Source organism: Phyllopteryx taeniolatus, chromosome 8 (assembly GCF_024500385.1).
Source record: "Phyllopteryx taeniolatus isolate TA_2022b chromosome 8, UOR_Ptae_1.2, whole genome shotgun sequence".
Classification (NCBI taxonomy): Eukaryota; Metazoa; Chordata; class Actinopteri; order Syngnathiformes; family Syngnathidae; genus Phyllopteryx; species Phyllopteryx taeniolatus.
In genome coordinates, this window is record NC_084509.1 from 31,747,400 (window position 1) to 31,767,579 (window position 20,180).

A 20,180-nucleotide genomic window follows, 5' to 3' on the forward strand; every position below is an offset into this window, starting at 1 on the left:
AAAAAACTGAAAACACCGCTTTTGTTCCAAGGTGAAAGGCGTGCGAGGCCTCGGTGTGCGACGTAACAGGTGAAAGCCTCCCGACGGCCGCCATCAAATCGCTTCATTGACCAAACGGAGATAAACGGCTTACAGCTGTTCTACGAGCAGCAATCACATTCATACGGGGGGGAAGGGGGGGGGACTCGATGATGCATTTCGCTTGCAAGCCCCCCCACCCGCGACAAGCAAGCAAGCAAACAAACCAACAAACTGCATTAAACATGAGATCACGCCGCGATCGCTGTAGTTAACTGCTTGAGTGCATCCGTTTCAACAATGGATTTATGAGGGTGCTTGGAGGTTGCCATGAGAGATGGGAGTCCCAAAAATACGACTGGATTGGAAAATTATTACTATTTGCAAAATAATCCAACAATACAGGAAAGATACACAAATACTTTGATTATATTATCCATCCATCCATTTGCTAGAGCCCTTATCGTCATTACGTGTGTCATATATCAAGGAAAATGGACAAATATTGGGGGGGGACTCAAATACATACATAGATAGACCAAAAAGAAAAACATTAGGGGGGAAAAAAAAGCTGAAGATACCACCCCAAAAAAATATTTTAAATAGTTGAGGGGAAAATATTTCTGCAAAACGATGACCAAAAAAATGTGGAAAAATACAAACATTTTTAATAAAATGATTTTGGGGGGGAAAATGAGGGGGAAAGATTTTTTTTAAATACAAAATATTTTACATGTTACAAACAAATCAAAGTTCAATGGACAAATGTAAATTGAGTAAAATACACAAATATAAAACAATGACTGCAACTACAATCAGTAAGGAAAATTCATGTAAAGATACAAATATTTAAGATGAACACACAGAATATTGGGGGGAAAATGTACATACAAATACAAAAATTGAGTCCATAAAATACACAAAGGTACTTTTCAAATGAATGAAAATTCTTCGGAAAAACAATTCAAGACAAAAGAAATCAGCTGAGAAACAGCTCAATTGTGGAAAAAAATCGAGGCGCGTCGGTAATCGCGACAAGGCCTGTCCGCATGGCAGTATGTGAATGAATGTCTGTCATTTCCGATGCGGAAGAAAATGTTTTCAAACAGAAGCTTCGGTGTAATTGTTTGATTTCAACGCGGCAGGTCTAAGTACGGTCCTTAACATGGCCAAGAAACGAGTCAAATTGTGTGTTTTTCACACCCGCTACTCTGGCTGTTTGTTACACGCCCGGCCAAATAACACAGGACGCCCTAAACGTCAGCAGTGACAAAGGAGACTTTCAAACGATACGAGCTCGCCTGCCGTCAGAAACACTGTATTTCCCTGTATTGATATGCACAGCGACATCGCGATTGACGCGTCAATAAGGCTTCATCTCAAATGGGCGCAAAGCTTCATCAAATCAAATCTCACAGCAACAGCGTCGGATCCCCAACATGAGGGCGCATTAATGCCTTCGATCGACGCCAAACGCAAACAGGATCATCCGCATACAAATGATGGACAATTCCAGCCGGGTCACGCCTGGTCCGCACACGCGGACGTTCCGTCATGACAGTCAAGGTCAGGGCGCCTTTTACAAGGAAATACTATCGGAATCTCTCTCATCTGAAAATGGTATGATATTTGAGAAGACAATACAGAAATACGAGGAAAAAGGCTCAAATGTTCGGAGAAATTCCGAAAATATTTGAAAAGGATGGGAAATATATTGGAATATGAGACTCAAATTGCAATCAGGTTTCCCCACTCATCACAGTAGAGAATCCGTTCTTATCAAAGTGCTAAATGATTTCAGGTTGAACTGAACAGTGACTCGGGAAAGGTGTCAGTTCTTGTCTTGCGGGATCTCAGTGCGGCGTTTGATACGGTTGATCGTAATCCACTGCTGAACAGGTTGCAAACGTGGATAGGACCAAACCCAACAGTCCTTAAATGCTTCAAGTTACTTCACAAGCATTGGAAGTTTGACATATGGGGTCCCTCAAGGTTCTGTTCTTGGACCCCTCCTGTTCAACCTGTATATGCTATCTTTGGCTCAAAGTTGTCAGAACCTTTTTTTTGTTTACTATCAATCATAGTTATGCAGATGACATACACTTTTATCTAGCAGTGTCTCCGGATGACCACAGTTCAATGGAGGTGTTGTGTCACTGTCGAAATCCAATAAATACAGTAACCTTGGGTGAACCTAAACTTCCTCCAAGTAAACCACAACAAAACAAAGGTAGGTTTTGGTAGTAAAGAAAAGAGGTTTGCTGGTAGTAAATACCTGGAGGCAAACACAAAGCCGAAGTCCGAAACCTTGGTGTGCTGACCTGACTTTCACTAGTCATATCAAATCAATGACTACAACAGCCTTCTACCAGCTGAAGAACAGAGTGAAGGCTTGCATGTGACTAAAATCACAGAACATTCGGAAAAAATAGAGAAAAACACACAAATATTAGGGAAAATATACCAAAATGTAAGATACAAAAGTGCAAACTATTACAAAAAATGTGCATAAACATTGGGAAAATGGACAATTACAAAGGAAAAATAGGAAAATATTGGACGAAAAATACAAAACTTAGGTTTAAAAAAAATTAGACATATATATATATATGTGTGTGTGTGTGTGTGTGTGTGAACAAAAAATGCATATCATAAAAAATACAAAGATGTGAAATATGCAAATATTAAGGAGATTAACCAAATAATAATAATAGAAAAAACATGGAAAACGTGACAAAACATTAGGACATACATACATACAAATATTAGGAACATACAAAAATGGAAGGCAAAAAAAGTCATAAAACATGACCGAAAAAAAGAAACACATATGGGGGAAATACACAAATATTAGAAAGAAAAATGGACACAAAGAAAATACAGAACGCTCGAAAAAAATGTAAAAATATTTGTATATTCTTCCATATTTTCTAATGTTAGAGAAAATGCCCTTGGAGAAATATACAAAGAGAGAGAGAGAGAGAGAGAGAGAATAAAGTACACAAATATTGAGAAAAAAATTACGAAAATATCAGACTGAAATTGCTTTCTGTATACTTTAACTTTACATTAATTGAACTGTGTAACATGTCTCTACTTTGACTTTAGTACAAAAATAATACATGGAAAATATAAAAGTATAAGAATTGTTGTTTTTTTTTTGAATGTGAAATGAAAAATTTGAAAAATATCTCACCGTCCGTCCCTTGTGCACTGACTGCAATTTCTGTTGCAGTAAATCAAATGGCGATTCTGGACTCTCTGGTTATTGGGAGAGGCTAGCATTGCTCCGAGCGGAACATTTGGCAGGTGAGGAGACACACCCCGAGCGGCCCACGACGAGTTACAGTCCGAACGTGCAGACGCGTCTCCCGGCCGGGACGGAGATGTTACTGAACCCTAACCGTCTGCACACGACCAGCAATGACATAAGGAGGCACTATTTCAAAAAAAGAAAACAAAACAAATCAGCTGTAATTGTGTCCGTATGAGTGCTACCACCGCCGGTTACGCGTGGATCATATTGTGGAATTACTGTATGAAGTTGAATGTCCGAGTCCACGTGTGAATTCATCTTCTCTTGGCTGCTTGGCTCGCTCTGACGTGACCACCCTCAAAGATCGACTTTGTACTTTTAAACCCCTTTCCATTTCATTCCAAATGTACGTGATGCGTTGAGTTTCACCATTTACGCTAGGGATCGACCTTTTTTTTTTTTTTTTTTTTTTAAACCCGATGATCGATAACAGATGACCTGAAAACTGGGTAAACATCAAGGAACTATTTACGCATTTACATTATGCTGCTGCTGACCCTGGAATCTCCCTGCACCTTTTATATTGTTTGAACCTAAAACAACGATTGACATTTTGGAAAACTTGATACATTGTAGAAATATTCGTGGAGCTATGTATTCGTTTACGTTTTCATTTAACTCTGCAAGCCTGGGAGCTCCCTGCACGTTTTGGTAGAATTTGAAAACTCGGGTTGTGCCCAGGACCCCTAAAAGACTTCAATTGCACGCACTCGCGAAAACCGGTGCATGCCGAGGCCCCCCGAATCCAAAGCGCCATTTCCATAGACGAGAAAAGAAAAAGAAAACCACCTCGACACAGATGTTTTCAAGTCGAAACGTAGGAAAAGGAACACCGGAGTGAGCGTTTGCGCTGGGCAACATCAAACGACGGCGTCGCCGCGGCAACACGTTCTATCAAACGTCTACTTCGGGACCGAGCGAGAGAGGCCGAACCTCGCCGTGGGGCAGAGGCGACCAAAATAGATCTCTACTATTCCTACCATAACTTTATTTGTATTTTGTAATTGAGGATAGAATGGTGAGCATGTCTGCTCTGTTTTTCCAACATTTAGCCTCCTCCGGTGTTTGATAACAAAGAATTTTCCGCAATATTTGTCATGGACTGTGATGAGCTTCCCGAGAGGAAAGAGCTTTGTCCACACGTCGGGACACTTTTGGGGCTCGGAACCGGCGGCCCGGTTCGACCGTGTTTTTGGTCAAACCTTTTGCGATCACGTCGCCACGCCGACCTGCGGGCTTCCTCGCACCCAGCAAGTGATGGAAATAACATGCACGACATTTGACACACCGCAGAGAAGAGTGTTGTTCACAAATATGAACCATTCAACAAATCATCCAATATATAAAATGACACATACATACACATATATCTATATATATATATATATATATATATAGAAATCTGGCAAAATCAAGCTCGACTTTTTTTTCCGCCTTTTCTTTCAGTGAAAAACAAAACAAAACGCTGATCTGAATGAAGGCGCTAAAGTTCTTACATCGCGGGGGTGGGGTCACGCCGTGTCGTTTTAATTGGTGAAAAACAGTTTCATACTATAGCTCCCCGATTTAGTCCTCAGTCTTACACACGTTTTGAGCAATTATCTTCAAACATGTCCAACTCATCTTTGTCATGGGCCACATCGTACTTATGACTTGCCCCCCCCCCCGGAGGGCCGCTATGACTGGGAACCCCTATAAACAAAAGAGGACCTCATATAATTACATACAGTATACACAACACATTGATGAATAACCAGTTTTGAAATCAGAAGCCGATAAGAACATGTTTTTCAACTGTTACATTTCTTTTCAACGGGGGATTGGTAACAAAAAACGCTTCCAAATATCTCAACGTTATGACACCAGAACACAATTAGCCATTTTGATTTGCTTTCGCGGGCCCAAAAGCAAATGATGTGGCGGGCCGGATCTGGCCCCCGGGCTGCCACTTTGACACCTGTGATGTACAGCGTATTAAGAAACACACGCACGCACACGCACGCGCACACATCCCGCAATAAAAAGGAGTTCACTGAACATGATTTGTAGTTCAAATGTCATTTGCTGACCAATGAAGTGGAACTGGATCCTTTTCCTCCGCACAGCTGATGACCTCGCATCACCGCACGAGACCAGAATCAACCAAATCCAAACATGGGAACTGGATGTCATGTCTACAGCTAGAATTTGTTGTTGTCGTCCGCTGTTTGCTTTCGTTTTTCTTTGGGCCGCAGCGAGGGCGACGGCGAGCAGCAAACGCTAAAAAACGGAAAAGTCCATTTGTGACTGCGAGGCCTCCAGCAGATCAAGCGTCCTCATTCCTGTGGTGGAAATATTAGCAGTTCAATGGAAAAACTCATTGATCAGCTGCCAACTTCTCTATTTTTTGGATGTCTTTTTTTTTAACGGGGAATGATTTGGAGGGTTAAGAGAAAATGCTAATGCCGCCCCGACAGTTTCAAAGGAAAGATTTAGATCAACTCAAATGTTCCAGGGATGAATTAACATCCTGCCAAAAGCTTCTATTTGGCTCTGGGCGCCCGAAAATTCATCCGCTTCTTCTTCGCTCTGATGGAGCGTGCCCGACTATGCGGAGAGGAACTTTCAGAAACACACCTTGTAACCCAACTCCACCCGTGCGTGAGCCAGACTTGACTGAACGGCGTTCAAGATGGACGGACAGAAAGAGGGATGGATGGAGCCGTCCATTCGTTCTGCGAACTCCTTTGGAGCAAATATCGAGATCCCAACACAAAGCCGCAGTTGACCGCAATTCACTTTGGCATATTTTCGTGCTCTTTTTAAAACACGGCGTTTTCAAAGTCGCGGATCCGTACGTGACATGACTTGGCCTCCACGTCGAGGAAGCGGCGAGCGTCCCCGCCGCACGCCCGAGGACCGAAACTCGCAGCCGCACGTGAAAGGCAGAAGAAAGAAACGGAGTGACGCTGTGAGCCACTTTCTCCGTGCCGTCATAGCAACTTGGTGGAATCAACAAACAAAAGAAAAAAGAAAAGAAAGCAGGCCGCTAAAGGAATGCTAATGATGGCCCGTGCTAACTGCTGAGTTCTGCTAAGACGGAAGGGCGAGAACTGAAGGTCCTTAGAGGGCAACGGCACAGCCTGAAACCCGCAGAAAAAAAATTAAATGGAAGCCATCTGCGGAATGTCTGAGAATGTCGAACTCATACAAACTTGAATTTGTCTGAGAAAGCCTTCATGTGCTGCTGCTGCTGCTGTTTTGCTTAGCAAGGGAACGCTGACGCTGACATTTTCTTCTTTTACGCCTGATGAGGTTTTGTCGATTTACAGGATTTGGCGATGACGGAGGGTTTCGGAACGTGATAATGCACAGCGGCAAAACATTTCTTTTCAGTTTCAACATCTGTGATGAGGGCCAGGCACATTTCCTCATGTCACAACATTCTGAGTTTGACTTTTGGGTTTTTTGTCCATTTTACTTCCATGATGACGGGCAACTACGACATATTCTTGATTTTCAGTTTTATTTCAGTGATGGCAGGTTACATTTTCTGTTTTTTTTTTGTGACGCCTATGATAAAGGCAGTTACAACATTTGTTTTTTTTCTTCTGTAAATTCATTCCTGCAATAATGGACAGCCATGAAATGCTTTTGTTTGCTTCGTCGGCCTTCTGCGATGGTGGACAGTTTTGACATGTTCTTGTTTCTTAGCTTTCCTTTCTCGTGTTGACGTGCTACAAGATACAAGAGACCTGACTTGCATTGCGGCCCGGGTCCACCCCCACCGAGATGTTGTTTGCGAATCTCTCTGACAAACGCGTGCCGTAAATCAAAGCGGCCCGGAGAGGCGACTCATCCCCCATGTCGGCCAGTGCCACAGAATCCATCCGCCTCCTGTGCGGATGCGCCGTTTTTACAGCTGAAAATGGCTTCCCAGATGTAGCTGCCGTGAGATGAACAAAACCAAAAACAATTCCTAAATATATCTATCTATCCATCCAAGGGCGATTGTGCATCAGGCACGCACATGGCTCGGGGAGTGGGTCGACTCTCAAATGGAGTTTCACTGCCACCACGTGGCCATTATTGAGGGCCCGCAGCAAATTGATCAAAACGTGGTGCTTGTTGGACTTTCTTCTTCTTCTTCTTCTTCTTCTTCTTCTTCTTCTTCTTTTCCTTTGGGTTTGTCGCCACAGCGCGTCGTCCTTTTCCACGGGAGCCTGTAAATCTCCGGCATCCTCCTCTCCAACACCAACAGTCTTACATTTACAGTGGATGGATGTCTTCCCTCACGACATCCATCCACCTTCTCTTTGCTCTTCCTCTCGCTCTCTCGCCTGGCAGCTCCATCCTCATCACCCTTCCACCAATATACTCACTATTTCTCCTCGGCCGTCCCTCTGACGAGCTCATTTCTCATTGGATCCGAGCCGGTCACTCCGAGAGCGAACCTCAACACCTTCATGTGCTCGGCTTCCTGTCGTCTCTTCAGTGCCGCCGTCTCTCATGCGTCCATCACGGGGCCGGCCTCACCGCTGTCTTCTAAACGTTGCCCTCCGTCCTAGCAGAGACTCTTGTGTCTCATACAGTAACACACCTGACGCCTTCCTCCACCCGTTCCAACCCGCTTGGACCCGTTTCTACACCTCCTGAGCACACTCGCCATTGCTCTGGACGGTCGACCCCAAGTATCTCAAGTCCTCCGGCCTCGTTCTCTCTTCCCCCACCGCCCCTCTCATTCATGCACATATGTTCTGTCTGACTTGGGCTAATTTTCATTCCTCTCCTTTCCAGTGCACGCCTCCATCTTTCTAACTGTTCCTCCACCTGCTCCCTGCTTTCACTGCAGATCACAACGTCAGGCATGAAACCAGACTGTTGCTCGCAAATACTCACTTCTGTCCTGAGTCCAGCCTCCACGACTCTTTCCCATAACTTGATTGTGTGGCTCCTCCACTTTATTCCTCTCTAGTTCCCACAGCTCTGCACATCACCCTTGTTCTTCAAAATGGGCACCAGCACACTTTTCCTCCATTCCTCAGGCATCTTCTCACGCGCTAGAATTCTATTGAACAAGCTGGTCAAAAAGTCCACAGCCACCCTTGCTAGACGCTTCCACACCTCCACAGGAACGTCATCAGGACCAACTGCCTTTCCATTTTTCATCCTCTCTCATGCCTTTCTAACTTCCCCCTTACTAATCATTGCCACTTCCTGGTCCACCACACTTGCCTCTTCTACCTAACCTGCTGCACATCCCTCTCATCGCTGTGTAGATCCTTTTCTCCTTCTTTAGTGTCCAACCTGGCATACATGTCATCATATGCCTCTTGTTTGGTCTTTGCCCCGTGTCGCATCTCAATGTATTCCTTTCGCCTCTCCTCGGTCCGCTCAGTGTCCCACTTCTTCTTAGCTAACCTTTTTCCTTGTATGACTTCCTGTACTGTGAGGTTCCACCGCCAAGTCTCCTTCTCTCCTTTCGTGCCAGAAGATACACCAAGTACTCTCCTGCCTGCCTCTCTGATCACCTTGGCCGCAGCGGTCCGGTCTTCTGGAAGCTCCTCCCGTCCACCGAGAGCCTGTCCCACCTCTTCCCGAAAAGCTGCGCAACACTCGTCCTGTCTCAGCTTCCACCACATGCTTCTCTGCTCTGCCTTTGTCTTCCTAATCTTCCTCCCCGCCACCAGAGTCATCTTCTTCGCTGTCTAGCCACACTCTCCCCTACCACAACCTTACAGTCGCTAACCTTCTTCAGATGACATCGTCTGCACAAGATGTAATCCACCTGTGTGCTTCAACCTCCGCTCGTGTGGGCCACCCTATGTTCCTGCCTCTTCTGGAGAAAAAAGTGTTCACTCCAGCCATTTGCATCCTTTTTGCAAAGTCTACCAGCATCTGTCCCTCCAAGTTCCTTTCCCGGATGCCGTACTTACCCATCACTTCTTCATCACCCCCTATTACCTTCACCCACATGTCCATTCCAATCTGCACCAATCACGACTCTCTCTCTGTCTGGGATGCTCAGAACTACTTGGACCAGCTCCTTCCAGAATTTCTCTTTCACCCACCTCTAGGTCACATCCTACCCGTGGGGCACAGCCACTAATCACATGACACACAGCACCCTCAATTTCAAGTTTCAGCCTCATCAATCGATCTGATACTCTTTTCACCTCCATTACATTCTTAGGCAACCCTTCCTTTAAAATAACCCCGACTCCATTTGTCTTCCCATCTCCACCACGGTCAAATCATTTCAACCCTAACCCCTAAACTTCTCGCCTTACTACCTTTCCACCTGCTCTCCTGGACACACAAGATAGCAAGCTTTCTCTCCTGATCATCATGTCAACCAACTCCCGAGATGTTCCTGTCGTAGTCCCAACATTCAAAGTCCCCACATTCAGTTCTACGCTGTGTGCTTTCCTCTTCTCTTTTTGCCGAAGAACCCGCTTTCCACCTCTTCTTCTTCTTCTTCTTCTTCTTCTTCGACTTGGACCCACAGTAGCTGAATTTCCAAGGGCGCCCTGCAGGTTGACGGCGTCGGGGGCCGACGTGGTTAACCCGGGCCGCGACCGATCCGGTGTGGAATTCTTCGGACGAACGCTCATATTTGTTTGAAGCCGGATGCCTCCGCATTGATCCGGGCTTGGGACCGGCCTCCAGTTTGCACTGGCTTGCTTGTGCCCCCCATTGGGCTGCATTGCTTCCTTTTTTTTTTTTTAGTTTCTTAATATTATTTATGACAAGCATTTGTGGGTTGATTTTCTAAAGTCCTTTTTAGAACAGTGATCATGAAGTAAAAAGTAATACATCATTAAGAAATATAGCCCATCAGTGGCCTTTTGTCCCTTTTGAAAGTTCTCCAAGGGCCTACAGTAAATTCATGAAAATGCATGATGCGTCCATCATATTTATTAGTTTGATTTTCAAATATATTCTTATTTGATTACATTTCTCCAAGAACCCACAGTATAGTCATAAAAAGATTCGATGTATACATTAGATCAATTATTATTATTATTATTATTGTTATTAGCATTTGTGGCTTAAATGTTTTTGGTGCTTTTTAGAAAGGTTTGTCAAGGCCTTATGGCGTTGTGTTTTTTTATGATGATTATTAATAATAATAATGAAATGAAACCAATTGTAAAAAATAGATTTTTAAAGCAAGTATTAAACTACTAGAAAACAATTATGTAAATAATAAAGTTATCCTATAAGGGGCCGTTTCAGCCTTTTCAACATTCTCCATAATAAATTCACGGGAATATTCGATGCCTCTATCAAATGTACTTTTTTAATTCATGTTTATTATGAATCTGATCTATACTGTATTATGATATGTTGGTTACGTGTCTGAGGCCTTTCATAACATTTAATCTAAGCTTGTATCACATAAATATGATTAGCAATAGTATTTACTAAACAAATTAAATGATTGAATACATTTTTAAAATATGCTTTACACTCGTAAAGAACACATAGAATTTTTTTAGAATTGTCATTTTCATTTCCATCTTATGAATGATCACCATCACTATATTTTTAACCATGTGTTAAAGCTGCAAAATAAAATCAAATAAGATTCTTCTCATCATCTTTTGGCCTTGTGCTGTAGTTCCACAAAGCAGAGAGCAGGGGGCGTCCTACATTCGGGGTGGGAGGTGCCATGTGCTACATCAAGTGCCAACAGTTTTTCTTTTGTGAGTGGATGAAACTCGGCAAAATTGATTTGATTTGGAGAAGTGATCATGTTGCGTGCATTTAATAGTTAGAAAACGATTTCACATTAAGATCGGTGCCGTTTAATGTACTCAACACCCAAATGTTAAACAGGACCTTGCTATTGATTTACTTTACTTTCCCCCCCCCCCCCCCCCCCCCATTTACAGCTGGTTGTGGATTATGAATCCACCAAATAAAAGAACAAACAAAATTGTAAACTGCGTAAATTTGGGTTCATGAATGATAAACATTGCTTCTGGTAGTTTGTCAGTTTTGTCAGCCGAGTGAAACAAAGTCATGTACTTTTTTTTTTGTTTGTTTTTGACAGCAATAAAGGCCAGCTTTATTTCATCTTGTACAGCATCCAAGATAGATTAAAAAAAAAAAAAAAAAATGATTTGAACACAATTCTGATTGTGAAAAATTGAACGTCACCCCTTGAAACTAAATTGTTCCGCATCACAGCGTCGTGAAAATGACAAACACGTTTATGATATTGTGATCTGATCGTGTGCGATTTACATATCTTAATTAGGAAAGTCTTCAATTCAATTCACACTGTTAGAAATGTCCAGGGTAAACGAGCACCTATTTCCAGAATACTGCTAAGCATGTAGCCATTTCAAAACACAGTCAGGAATCATCTGGGGCTGGAGTTTTGCCGGCGCCAGGGCATCTCGAACGGCTTGAAGACGCGGGGGGGGGAAACCAAATAGTCGTCCATTTTGTTCGCTGACAAAGATTAGAAACTCGAGAAAGTCAAGCAACTCAAAGTACGTGCTAACCGCTAACGGAATGCAGCAAATTGAAATGAAAAGTCAGATCATTTGTTCGGCAGATGTTATGAAAAATGTCGATGTGGTCAGATTACATCAGCAAAGTTTGCTAATGCTAACATCGTAAGAGGTGTCCTGGCTGGTCCAAGTACATGATCCACCATGACAACTATTTTACAAGTGAATGTAGCATCAACATGATTTTGAAGACATTATTTAACGGAATGGCGTCGTAAATCAAGGACCCCCTGTAAACCGCTGGCAATCTTTATAGATCTTCCTGTTAAGGAAGCTCTGAAGGTTCTCTATAGGGTTGAGATCAGGGGATGATGGGAGGCCACACCATGAGAAACCACAGCTTCTTTTACATCAGTGATCTAAATTGACAGGAGAAACAACAAAAGCAAAAACTTCAGCTCAAATGTTTAACATACAGTACATCCGATATTCCTCATTCGGAAGCGTGTAGCTTGTCTTAGTGTTATGATGACTGCAGCGGGTCCCCGCTTTACCAGCTTATGAATGGCGCACAGCGAGCGGCGTAAGAATACATGGTCATTAACGTTTTTCATTGTATTGTTTTATATTGATGGACTAGAAGTGTTTTTTCTTGTTCTTTTACAAATGCGTACTGTAATAACTTTACGACCGTTTTAGCGTAGGTTAGTGATAGACTACGACGTGTTCGGACAGAAACTTGGATGAACTCGTCAGCCAAACAACATTTCAAGGGCGGAAGACGAGAAGGCACGCTCAGCTACCGCCGTACTTGCTTACAAGTATTCACGGCTTAAAGTTGTTCAAACAGATAATGACTGGAATTCTAACTTGACTTTACTACTGCGTTAGCAAAGGTTAGCAATGTTCCGACAAAATTATCCTATGTTGCCGGAGCGCCGTTAAAAAAAACCCGTGTAAAACAATGCTGTCTTTTCTCATAGAGATGAGTAATGAGTCCTACTGAAGTCTCCGCTTAAGTCGTAGTTGACCTGAGGTACCGAGCAGTCGGTGAAAAAGTTGGAGAAGGCTAACGAGCACAGCGTATTATCCTCAGCACCCACGGGGGCCGTGGCCTCCGGGTGGCAGTAGAGCGGCGGCTGGCCAGGAGTCGGGAGCTTCCTGGCGAGCGGCGGCGAAGGGTTAGTCCACGACTCCGGGTACAGGAGACCCCCGACGAAGTGGTGAGTATCGTAGGAGGCGGCGGAGGCGGCGACGTCTGGGCCGGACGCATTTTGGTAGAGTTCCTGCTCGGCCACCACGCTGACGTAGTCGGGTCCCAGCAGGTCGAAGAAGTCCGCCGCCTCCGGGTTGGCTCGCTCCAGGTCCCGCAAGGACATTCCCGCCGCAGGGTTGACGTTGGAGCAGTTGGCCGGCTCGGTGAAGAAAGAGGGTGGCAGGTTGCGGTGGCGCAGGGGCGGTTTCCTGGCTTTCTCGCCGCGGACTTCCTTGCTGGGGCTGAAAAGAGCGGCCAGGCTGCGGTTCTGCAGGCTGGCCCGGACGCCGTCACGCTTGGCGACGGTCTTACCCGCCGAGGGGGAGGAACCCGGCCCCTTCCCCGCCGCGTCGCTGACGTTGACGATCCCGGTGCACCTCTTGATCTGCTTCTGCAGATACTTGCGGTGGTTGACTTTCCTCTTAGACTTGACCGGCTTATCCAGGGCCAGCTTGATGTTGCTGGAGGCCGAGTCCATAAAGCTCAGCAGCTCCCTGGTGGTCTCCTTGTAGTCCTCCTCTTTCTCCGGTTCGCTCAGGAGACCCCCGTCCATCGCCGAGCCCGGGAAGCAGAAATTCATAAACTGGGGATTCATAATGGCGGCCATTCTCAACCGCCACGATCCAGACCAGATTCTCACATCATATTCTCCGCCGTCCCGATGCTGCTCGACATTCCGGCGCACGAGTGAGGCGCTCGCTAGCGGAGTGAGGGAATCTTTCAGGGGGCCGGACCCCGTGATGTCAGAAGGAAAGAGGGGGGGCTTCCCCCTTCAAAGAGTGCAGGACTTAACTCTTTGCTTGTCCCTGGGCCACCTGCATCCCCGGAGGGATTTTGTGTGAGATTCCACGCCGAGGGAAGGACAATAACCTCGCTCGGGAGCACTCCCCCCGTCGTGGAGGTTTGCGCGCGCTCACGCCTTGTCAAACTTCCGAGGAAGATTAGGGATGCGAAAAGACTACAGGCAAGAATTTGAGACATTGGTTTTGTTAATCATTGATGCTGGTAGTCCATAGTAATCAACTGGGCGACTTCTAAATTTGCTGTTTTGACTCAACACCAGAATATCCTCCCGATCCAGCCAATAGAAATTCCAAAGAAAACCATGTGGGGGCGGGGAAAACTATGGAATTCTTACACATAAACACGATATAGATCCTCACCAAAATCGGGAATGACTTCTCCATTTCCCATTTAGAACTCGAGAGTGCTTTTCGTTCCAAACTCCGAGGAAAGCAACAGGAAAAAAAGGCAAAAATACTTCAGCAATATTTGCAGTTTGGAAGACAAAAAAAGAAGAAAAGAACGCTCTTTATCCCAATCCTAAAAAAATACAACCTTGTCATTATCAGTCCAACATCTGAATTTCCTGTTTGGACCACAAGCAAGAACTGAAGAATTCTGGCCAACGGGATTTCAAGATTGAATATTTATGCCCGAACACAAAATCTCCTCTCCGTAATGCAGCCAAATTCCTGCGGAGACAAAGAACAAGAATTTTCACACCACCCTTCATCCCAAGCCGGAAAAAAAAAAAACATTTCCAAAAAGACTTTTTGAAATAACTACAATACAGCCTCGTCATAATCATAATCATAATCATAATCATAATGTTTGGACTACAAATCACAACATCCTTCCAATTGGGACAAAAAGGCTTGGGGAACAACATCCAGAAAAACACTTCCATTGAAAACCAAAACCCAAATGAATTTTTTTTTTTTTTTTTTTAAATCGTAGGCACTATCAGGTCAACTTTGCCCATTTCCTTCGGTGACTGCAAAGAACATGAGATGGTTTCTTTATCGCGATCTTGCCAAAAAGGCGCCCAAGGAAAACTACACCACTCGGCATGAATCAAATCCATCTTCTTCATAACCGAGCCAATTTTCCGTGAAGCGTACCGAGCCCAATTTGAGCGCCTCTCGTTGCGGGAAAACGTGGGCGTCCCGTTTGGCCGCAAACGTTACGGTCCCGAGTGGCCGTTTGTGTCTTAATCTGCCGGTGACATAAAGTTGATTTCTGGTGCATTCCCAGGCCAGTGGGAATTTCTGCCCCAGCCTGACAACTATTATGGGGCTGCCTTTGACATAAAGCCCTACAGGGTCTAAATAGCCCCCATTCTTCGGCGGGCCCAGTGAAAGGGAGCTTTGTGCCAGAGATTCATTAAATTGCACCTCACAGCCCCTCGCTAAAATGCCTCTCCAATAATGGAACAGTCCATTTAACTGGAAAAGCTGCCGGAGCCGGAAAAAAAAAAAAAAAGAGGAACGCAGTCCAGAAAAGTGACTTTGACAGAAATCGTGCGTATGAAGCCTCGGCGGGGGCGTCTTTACAGGAAGTCGCCTTGCCAGCCATTGAAAAGGGACAGCCATGTTGCTTGCCAGCGGCTGACTTGGTTTTTTTTTTTTTTTTTTGGAAGTCTGCTTTAAAGATGCACTTTAACTATTTTGTGCCAGTCGCTCGCTGAATAATTCATCGTGCTCCTCTTGGAAACAGTGCATCTTGAGGTGAGGTGTTTTGGAGTTGAAGGGATGGAGTGAGGCTGTTAAAACAAAATCTCTTCCGTGCCAATTGCACAAGAGGGGGGGAAAGGGAGGCCGTGGAAGTGATAGCGCTGATATAATCAGATGTAGGGCTGGCCAATGTGGACAGATTTCCCATCTTAATGGATTCCCCCCCCCCTTTGCCAAGCTTTGAATTGTTTCTCCCCCGCCCCCCAGCAAGTTTTCTTTCTGAGGATTTACTTCCGCAGAAAGCTAGCGAACCCCTGCTATGACCAAGCCCTGCAATGTGTCACCAAAATGGGCAAGTAATTGACACCACAAGATGGTGGCAAAGCACTTTTCTTCTATTAGACAAGGCTACGGCCTGACCAAATGAAACTCCTCTACTCAGTTCATAGCTGCTTGGCACCAACATGCCACCAGATGGTGCCAAAGAAATTGTGATATTAGACATGTATTTGACCTGAGCACAAAAACAGCAAGTGGAGGACAGGTTACAAAAATAATCCACACGTAGGCGAATTCGCAAATGTTGAAGCGCAAACTCGCAGGGGTTCACTTTCATTGAACAAATATCTTGACTGATAATCGGAAAATGAGTGCTTCCTCTTGGAAAAAAAAGGTCCATTTTCTCAAGACATGATTAATAAAAACAAGAACAGAATTTTTAATCAAGGTTTTTTTTTCCCCAATTGTCCAATGTAAATGGTGGGAATGAAACCAGGAAAACTATTTTTTCTTTTCTTTTCTTTTCAATCTGTAGATTTCAGCTTTTTCTAGTCGGGGAAATCAACATTTACTTTTCTTGGTTACGCCAAGCTTTGTTGCTAGGGAGAATTCCTGGAGTACAAGCCTAGCTGTCCCATTGGCCAAGGAGAAATATAAGCTTACCGTATGTCAGTTTTAAAAAAAAAAAAAAAAAAAAAAAAGTTTGAATGTGGAAATATGTGCTTTTCATTTTCTGTTTATCAACACACGACTTTTGTATCAATGCTCCGCATTAAATATAAATTAGATTCCAATATTGCCCATAATGCAGAGCAGTCACTGTTTATGGCAAAAATTATCTTCGTCAGGCCGATCAAAACATTGCGATGAATAAAAAGTGACACACATGGTGTTTTTGTCGCTTCACGCTAATTCAAATCCCAACCAAACCACCCTCATTTTCCCAATCTCACCCCCCCCCTTATGGATGGGGCTTTGGGGGTTTGCACTGCTGGGTCATTGACACTGGCGAAGCATGACGCACACATCCCGGAAACAAGCTGCCATTGTTGCATCAAGGCTGAAAGGGCACAAGGTTGCTTGGGGGGGGGGGATTGGGTTTGTTGTGGGAGGGGGTAATGTAGAAAAAACAATCCTGTGGGGAGGTTAAAATGTGTTATTTCTATTATTTCCAAGGGGTCAAATGTGTTTATAATCAATTTGAAAGCACATTTTCTAAACTAGAACTCGAACTTGTTAGCCTAATAGCGTAATTGCCCGAGTCATTTGAATTTGCTGTCACAATAGCAATAAAAATACCAACCATCTTTTAGGACCACTTTTCTTTTGATCTCAGTGTAGATTCTCAGCCGTCCAGGTCATGCTAATCTGCAAAAGTTGAACTGAAATGAAATGGCAAATGAAATGTTGCATGTTGAATTTGTTGTGTTTTTACCAAAATGTTCAAATCTCATGAAGGCAACTATGACGCAACACAATTGATTCCTTATTACTTTGCTGACCTCCAAGCTATACAACTCGCAGAGTTTGAGAACCGCTGCTGTGGCCCTCCACCCACCGACCCACCCCGCACCTCCCCAAATCCCCTGGGCAAACAGCACACATCCATATTGTGGCGATATTGTTCAACATTAGCACCCCTGCCTGCCATCCAAACACCAGAATTCACTTATTCAGCAGGCCCCCGCTCCCTCCTTCAACGTGGCACACCCGAGCTGTGTGTGTGTGTGTGTGTGTGTGTGTGTGTGTGGTCCCCCGCTAACTGCGACGCACTCCAGCGTTTGGACTCTGCTGAATACTAAATAACACCTTTGATTGATGGCCACTGTCAGACGCCAGCGGAATAAACGACCCCTCCGAGTCGAGTCCTGAGAAAACTTTTGAAGGAGGCGCCTTTGGGTGGCAGAGAACCCCGATAAGTCCTCCCCCGCGCCGGGCAGTATATCTCGGCGTCTGAAAAGTCAGCGGAGCTCATGACAATGCAGCGACAAGTCCAGCTTTTTCTCCTTTTTTTGTGTGTGCGCGCGCGACATACCAGTGCTGGACTTGTTGCCCATCTGCATCGTGTCAGCTTCTTTCAGAGACACTTGAAAATGAACCAACCTACATGCTAAATGCTAAAAAGGCTAACTTGTTTGCGTTTTCCTAAAGTCAAGTTAGAAGTTCAAGAGGTAAGCTATTGAACATGCATTCAAAATCCTAACGGCCTGACTCATCTGTGTTTTGCCATAAAATAAACAGACGAGTCAGTTTCACACTTTGAAAGCATGAAGTGCTATCACAGGCGAAACTCATCAATGTTGTTCTAAAATGAAACACATTGATACGTTTACAGGCATGACGTGCGATCGACTTTTACAGCATTGCGGTAAATGCTAAATCAGGGTGGATGAGGTGGCCTCCCCCAGTCTCACCTGCTGTGTCCTGCCCGTCAGGAAGCTGTAAATCCACCGGCAGATGGCAAGCGAGACGCTGAGCTGGAGAAGCTCGGAGGGAAGGAGTTCAGGGATGACGGTGTTGAACGCTGAGCTGAAGTCCCCGAACAGGATCCTCGCGTAGGTCCCTGCACTGTCGAGGTGTTCTAGGATGAAGTGCGGTCCCATGTTGACCGCATCGTCCGCAGACCTGTTCGCTCGGTAGGCAAACTGGAGGGCGTCCGGCAGGGGACCTGTGACGCTCTTGAGGTGGTCCGGCACGAGACGGTCAAAGGACTTCATGACCACAGATGTCAAGGCGACAGGCCTGTAGTCATTTAGACCCGAGAATGCAGGTTTCTTGGGGACTGGAATGATGGTGGAGCGTTTGAAACAGGATGGCACTTCGCACAGTTCCAGAGATCTATTGAAGATCTGAATGAAGACTGGAGCGAGCTGATCCGCGCAGACTTTGAGGCAGGATGGGGACACATGGTCTAGGCCTGCCGCTTTATTCATCTTTTGTTGTTTGAAGATGCGTCTCACATCCCGTTCGTGGATGGTCAACGCAGAAGTCGGTGGTGCGGCCGGGTGGGTGGGTGTGGGGTCTGAAAGTGTCCTTTTCAAATCTGCAGTCGAAGGTGTTCAAGTCGTTGGCTAGTGTGCTATTGTTCTCAGCTTGGGGGGGATCGTCGCTTGTAATTGGTCGCCGATTGGAATGCACGCCAGACTGATTCAGAGTCATTAGCACTAAACAGTTTTTCCAACTTTGCTGCAGAGTTTCTCTTTGCAATGTTCATTTCTTTAGTCAGCTGGTTTCTCGCCCGATTATACAGGGCCCTGTCCCCGCTCTGATATGCGACCTCCTTAGCTTGGCGAAGTTGCTTAAGTTTGCCAGTGAACCACGGCTTGTTGTTATTGAATGTGCGAAATGAGTTTGTTGGTACACACACATCTTCACAGAAACTGATATAGGATGTGACAGAGTCCGTATATTCATCCAGGCTGCCAGCTGAATTTTCAAAGACACTCCAGTCTGTGCAGTCTAAACAGCTTTGAAGTTCTGTCTTTGCCTCATTGGTCCGCTTTTTCACTGTAGGCTTGACGCATTTAAGTTCTTGCCTGTATGTCGGTATTAAGTGAATTAAGCAGTGATCAGACGAGCCCGGGGCTGCACGAGGTTTGGCACGGTATGAGTTATTTAGCGTAGTGTAGCAGTGGTCTAAAATGTTATTTTCCCTGGTGGGACAGTCGATGTGCTGCTTGTATTTCGGGAGTTTGTGGTTGAGTTTAGCTTTGTTGAAGTCCCCGAGAATAATGAGGGGTGAGTCCGGGTGTTTTTTTGCCAATTTCGTTGACTTGTTCGGCGAGCATTAGCAGTGCGGCGTTCGTGGTAGCTTGAGGCGGAATGTAGACACCGGCGAGAATGAATGATGCGAACTCACGAGGCGAGTAGAATGGCTTACAGTTCAAAAACAGCGATTCTAAATGCGGGTTGCACTGTGCGCTGACCTCCGTACACCATTTTTCGTCGATGTGGAAGCATCTCCCGCCGCCTTTTGTTTTCCCCGATGATTCCATGTCGCGGTCTGCCCGGTGAAGATGGAAGCCGGGAAGCACGACGGCACCATCGGGTACAGCCTCACAAAGCCGAGCCTCCGTAAAGGACACGGCGGTCTTCATCAGAAGATGAAGTTCGGCGATTTTGCTGGGTAGGGAGCGTAGACTCGCGAGGTGGATCGACGGAAACGCCAATCTGTATCCTCTCTTGCGTAGCCTCACCTGGATGCCGGCACCGTCTCCCTGTGCCAAAGGCCGCGGTCGCTGCTCCGGTGAGTAAAAAACTGAGCGGATATAATATATATGCGTGTGTGTGTGTGTCTGTGTATGTATGTATATGTATATATACATATACATATATACCTATACATATATACACATACACATATACGTATATATTACTGTGAAAAGGAATTTTAGGTACGTGAGAGTTGTTTG

General features: G+C 45.1%; 1 protein-coding gene across 3 annotated transcripts; it reads right to left on the bottom strand.

Annotated features, from left to right (window-relative positions):
- Positions 1 to 11,225: 11,225 nt before the first annotated feature.
- Positions 11,226 to 14,189, bottom strand: LOC133482446 (protein FAM181B). 3 transcript variants are annotated; one of them, XM_061782594.1, is made up of 2 exons: positions 12,782 to 14,189; positions 11,227 to 12,197 (listed from the first exon to the last, which is right to left on the bottom strand). In XM_061782594.1, exons 1-2 carry the CDS (start codon positions 13,638 to 13,640, stop codon positions 12,190 to 12,192), a joined length of 867 nt encoding a protein of 288 aa, XP_061638578.1. In that variant the 5' UTR covers positions 13,641 to 14,189; the 3' UTR covers positions 11,227 to 12,189. The 3 variants fall into 3 exon arrangements, with proteins under 3 accessions (XP_061638577.1, XP_061638578.1, XP_061638579.1); XM_061782595.1 differs by having other exon boundaries at positions 11,229 to 12,197; positions 12,882 to 14,189; XM_061782593.1 differs by having other exon boundaries at positions 11,226 to 14,189.
- Between the last annotated feature and the right edge of the window lie 5,991 nt (positions 14,190 to 20,180).

Coding starts and splice junctions, on each gene's coding strand:
- LOC133482446 (XM_061782593.1), bottom strand. CDS start 13,640: ATGGCCGCCATTATGAATCCCCAGTTTATGAATTTCTGCTTCCCGGGC.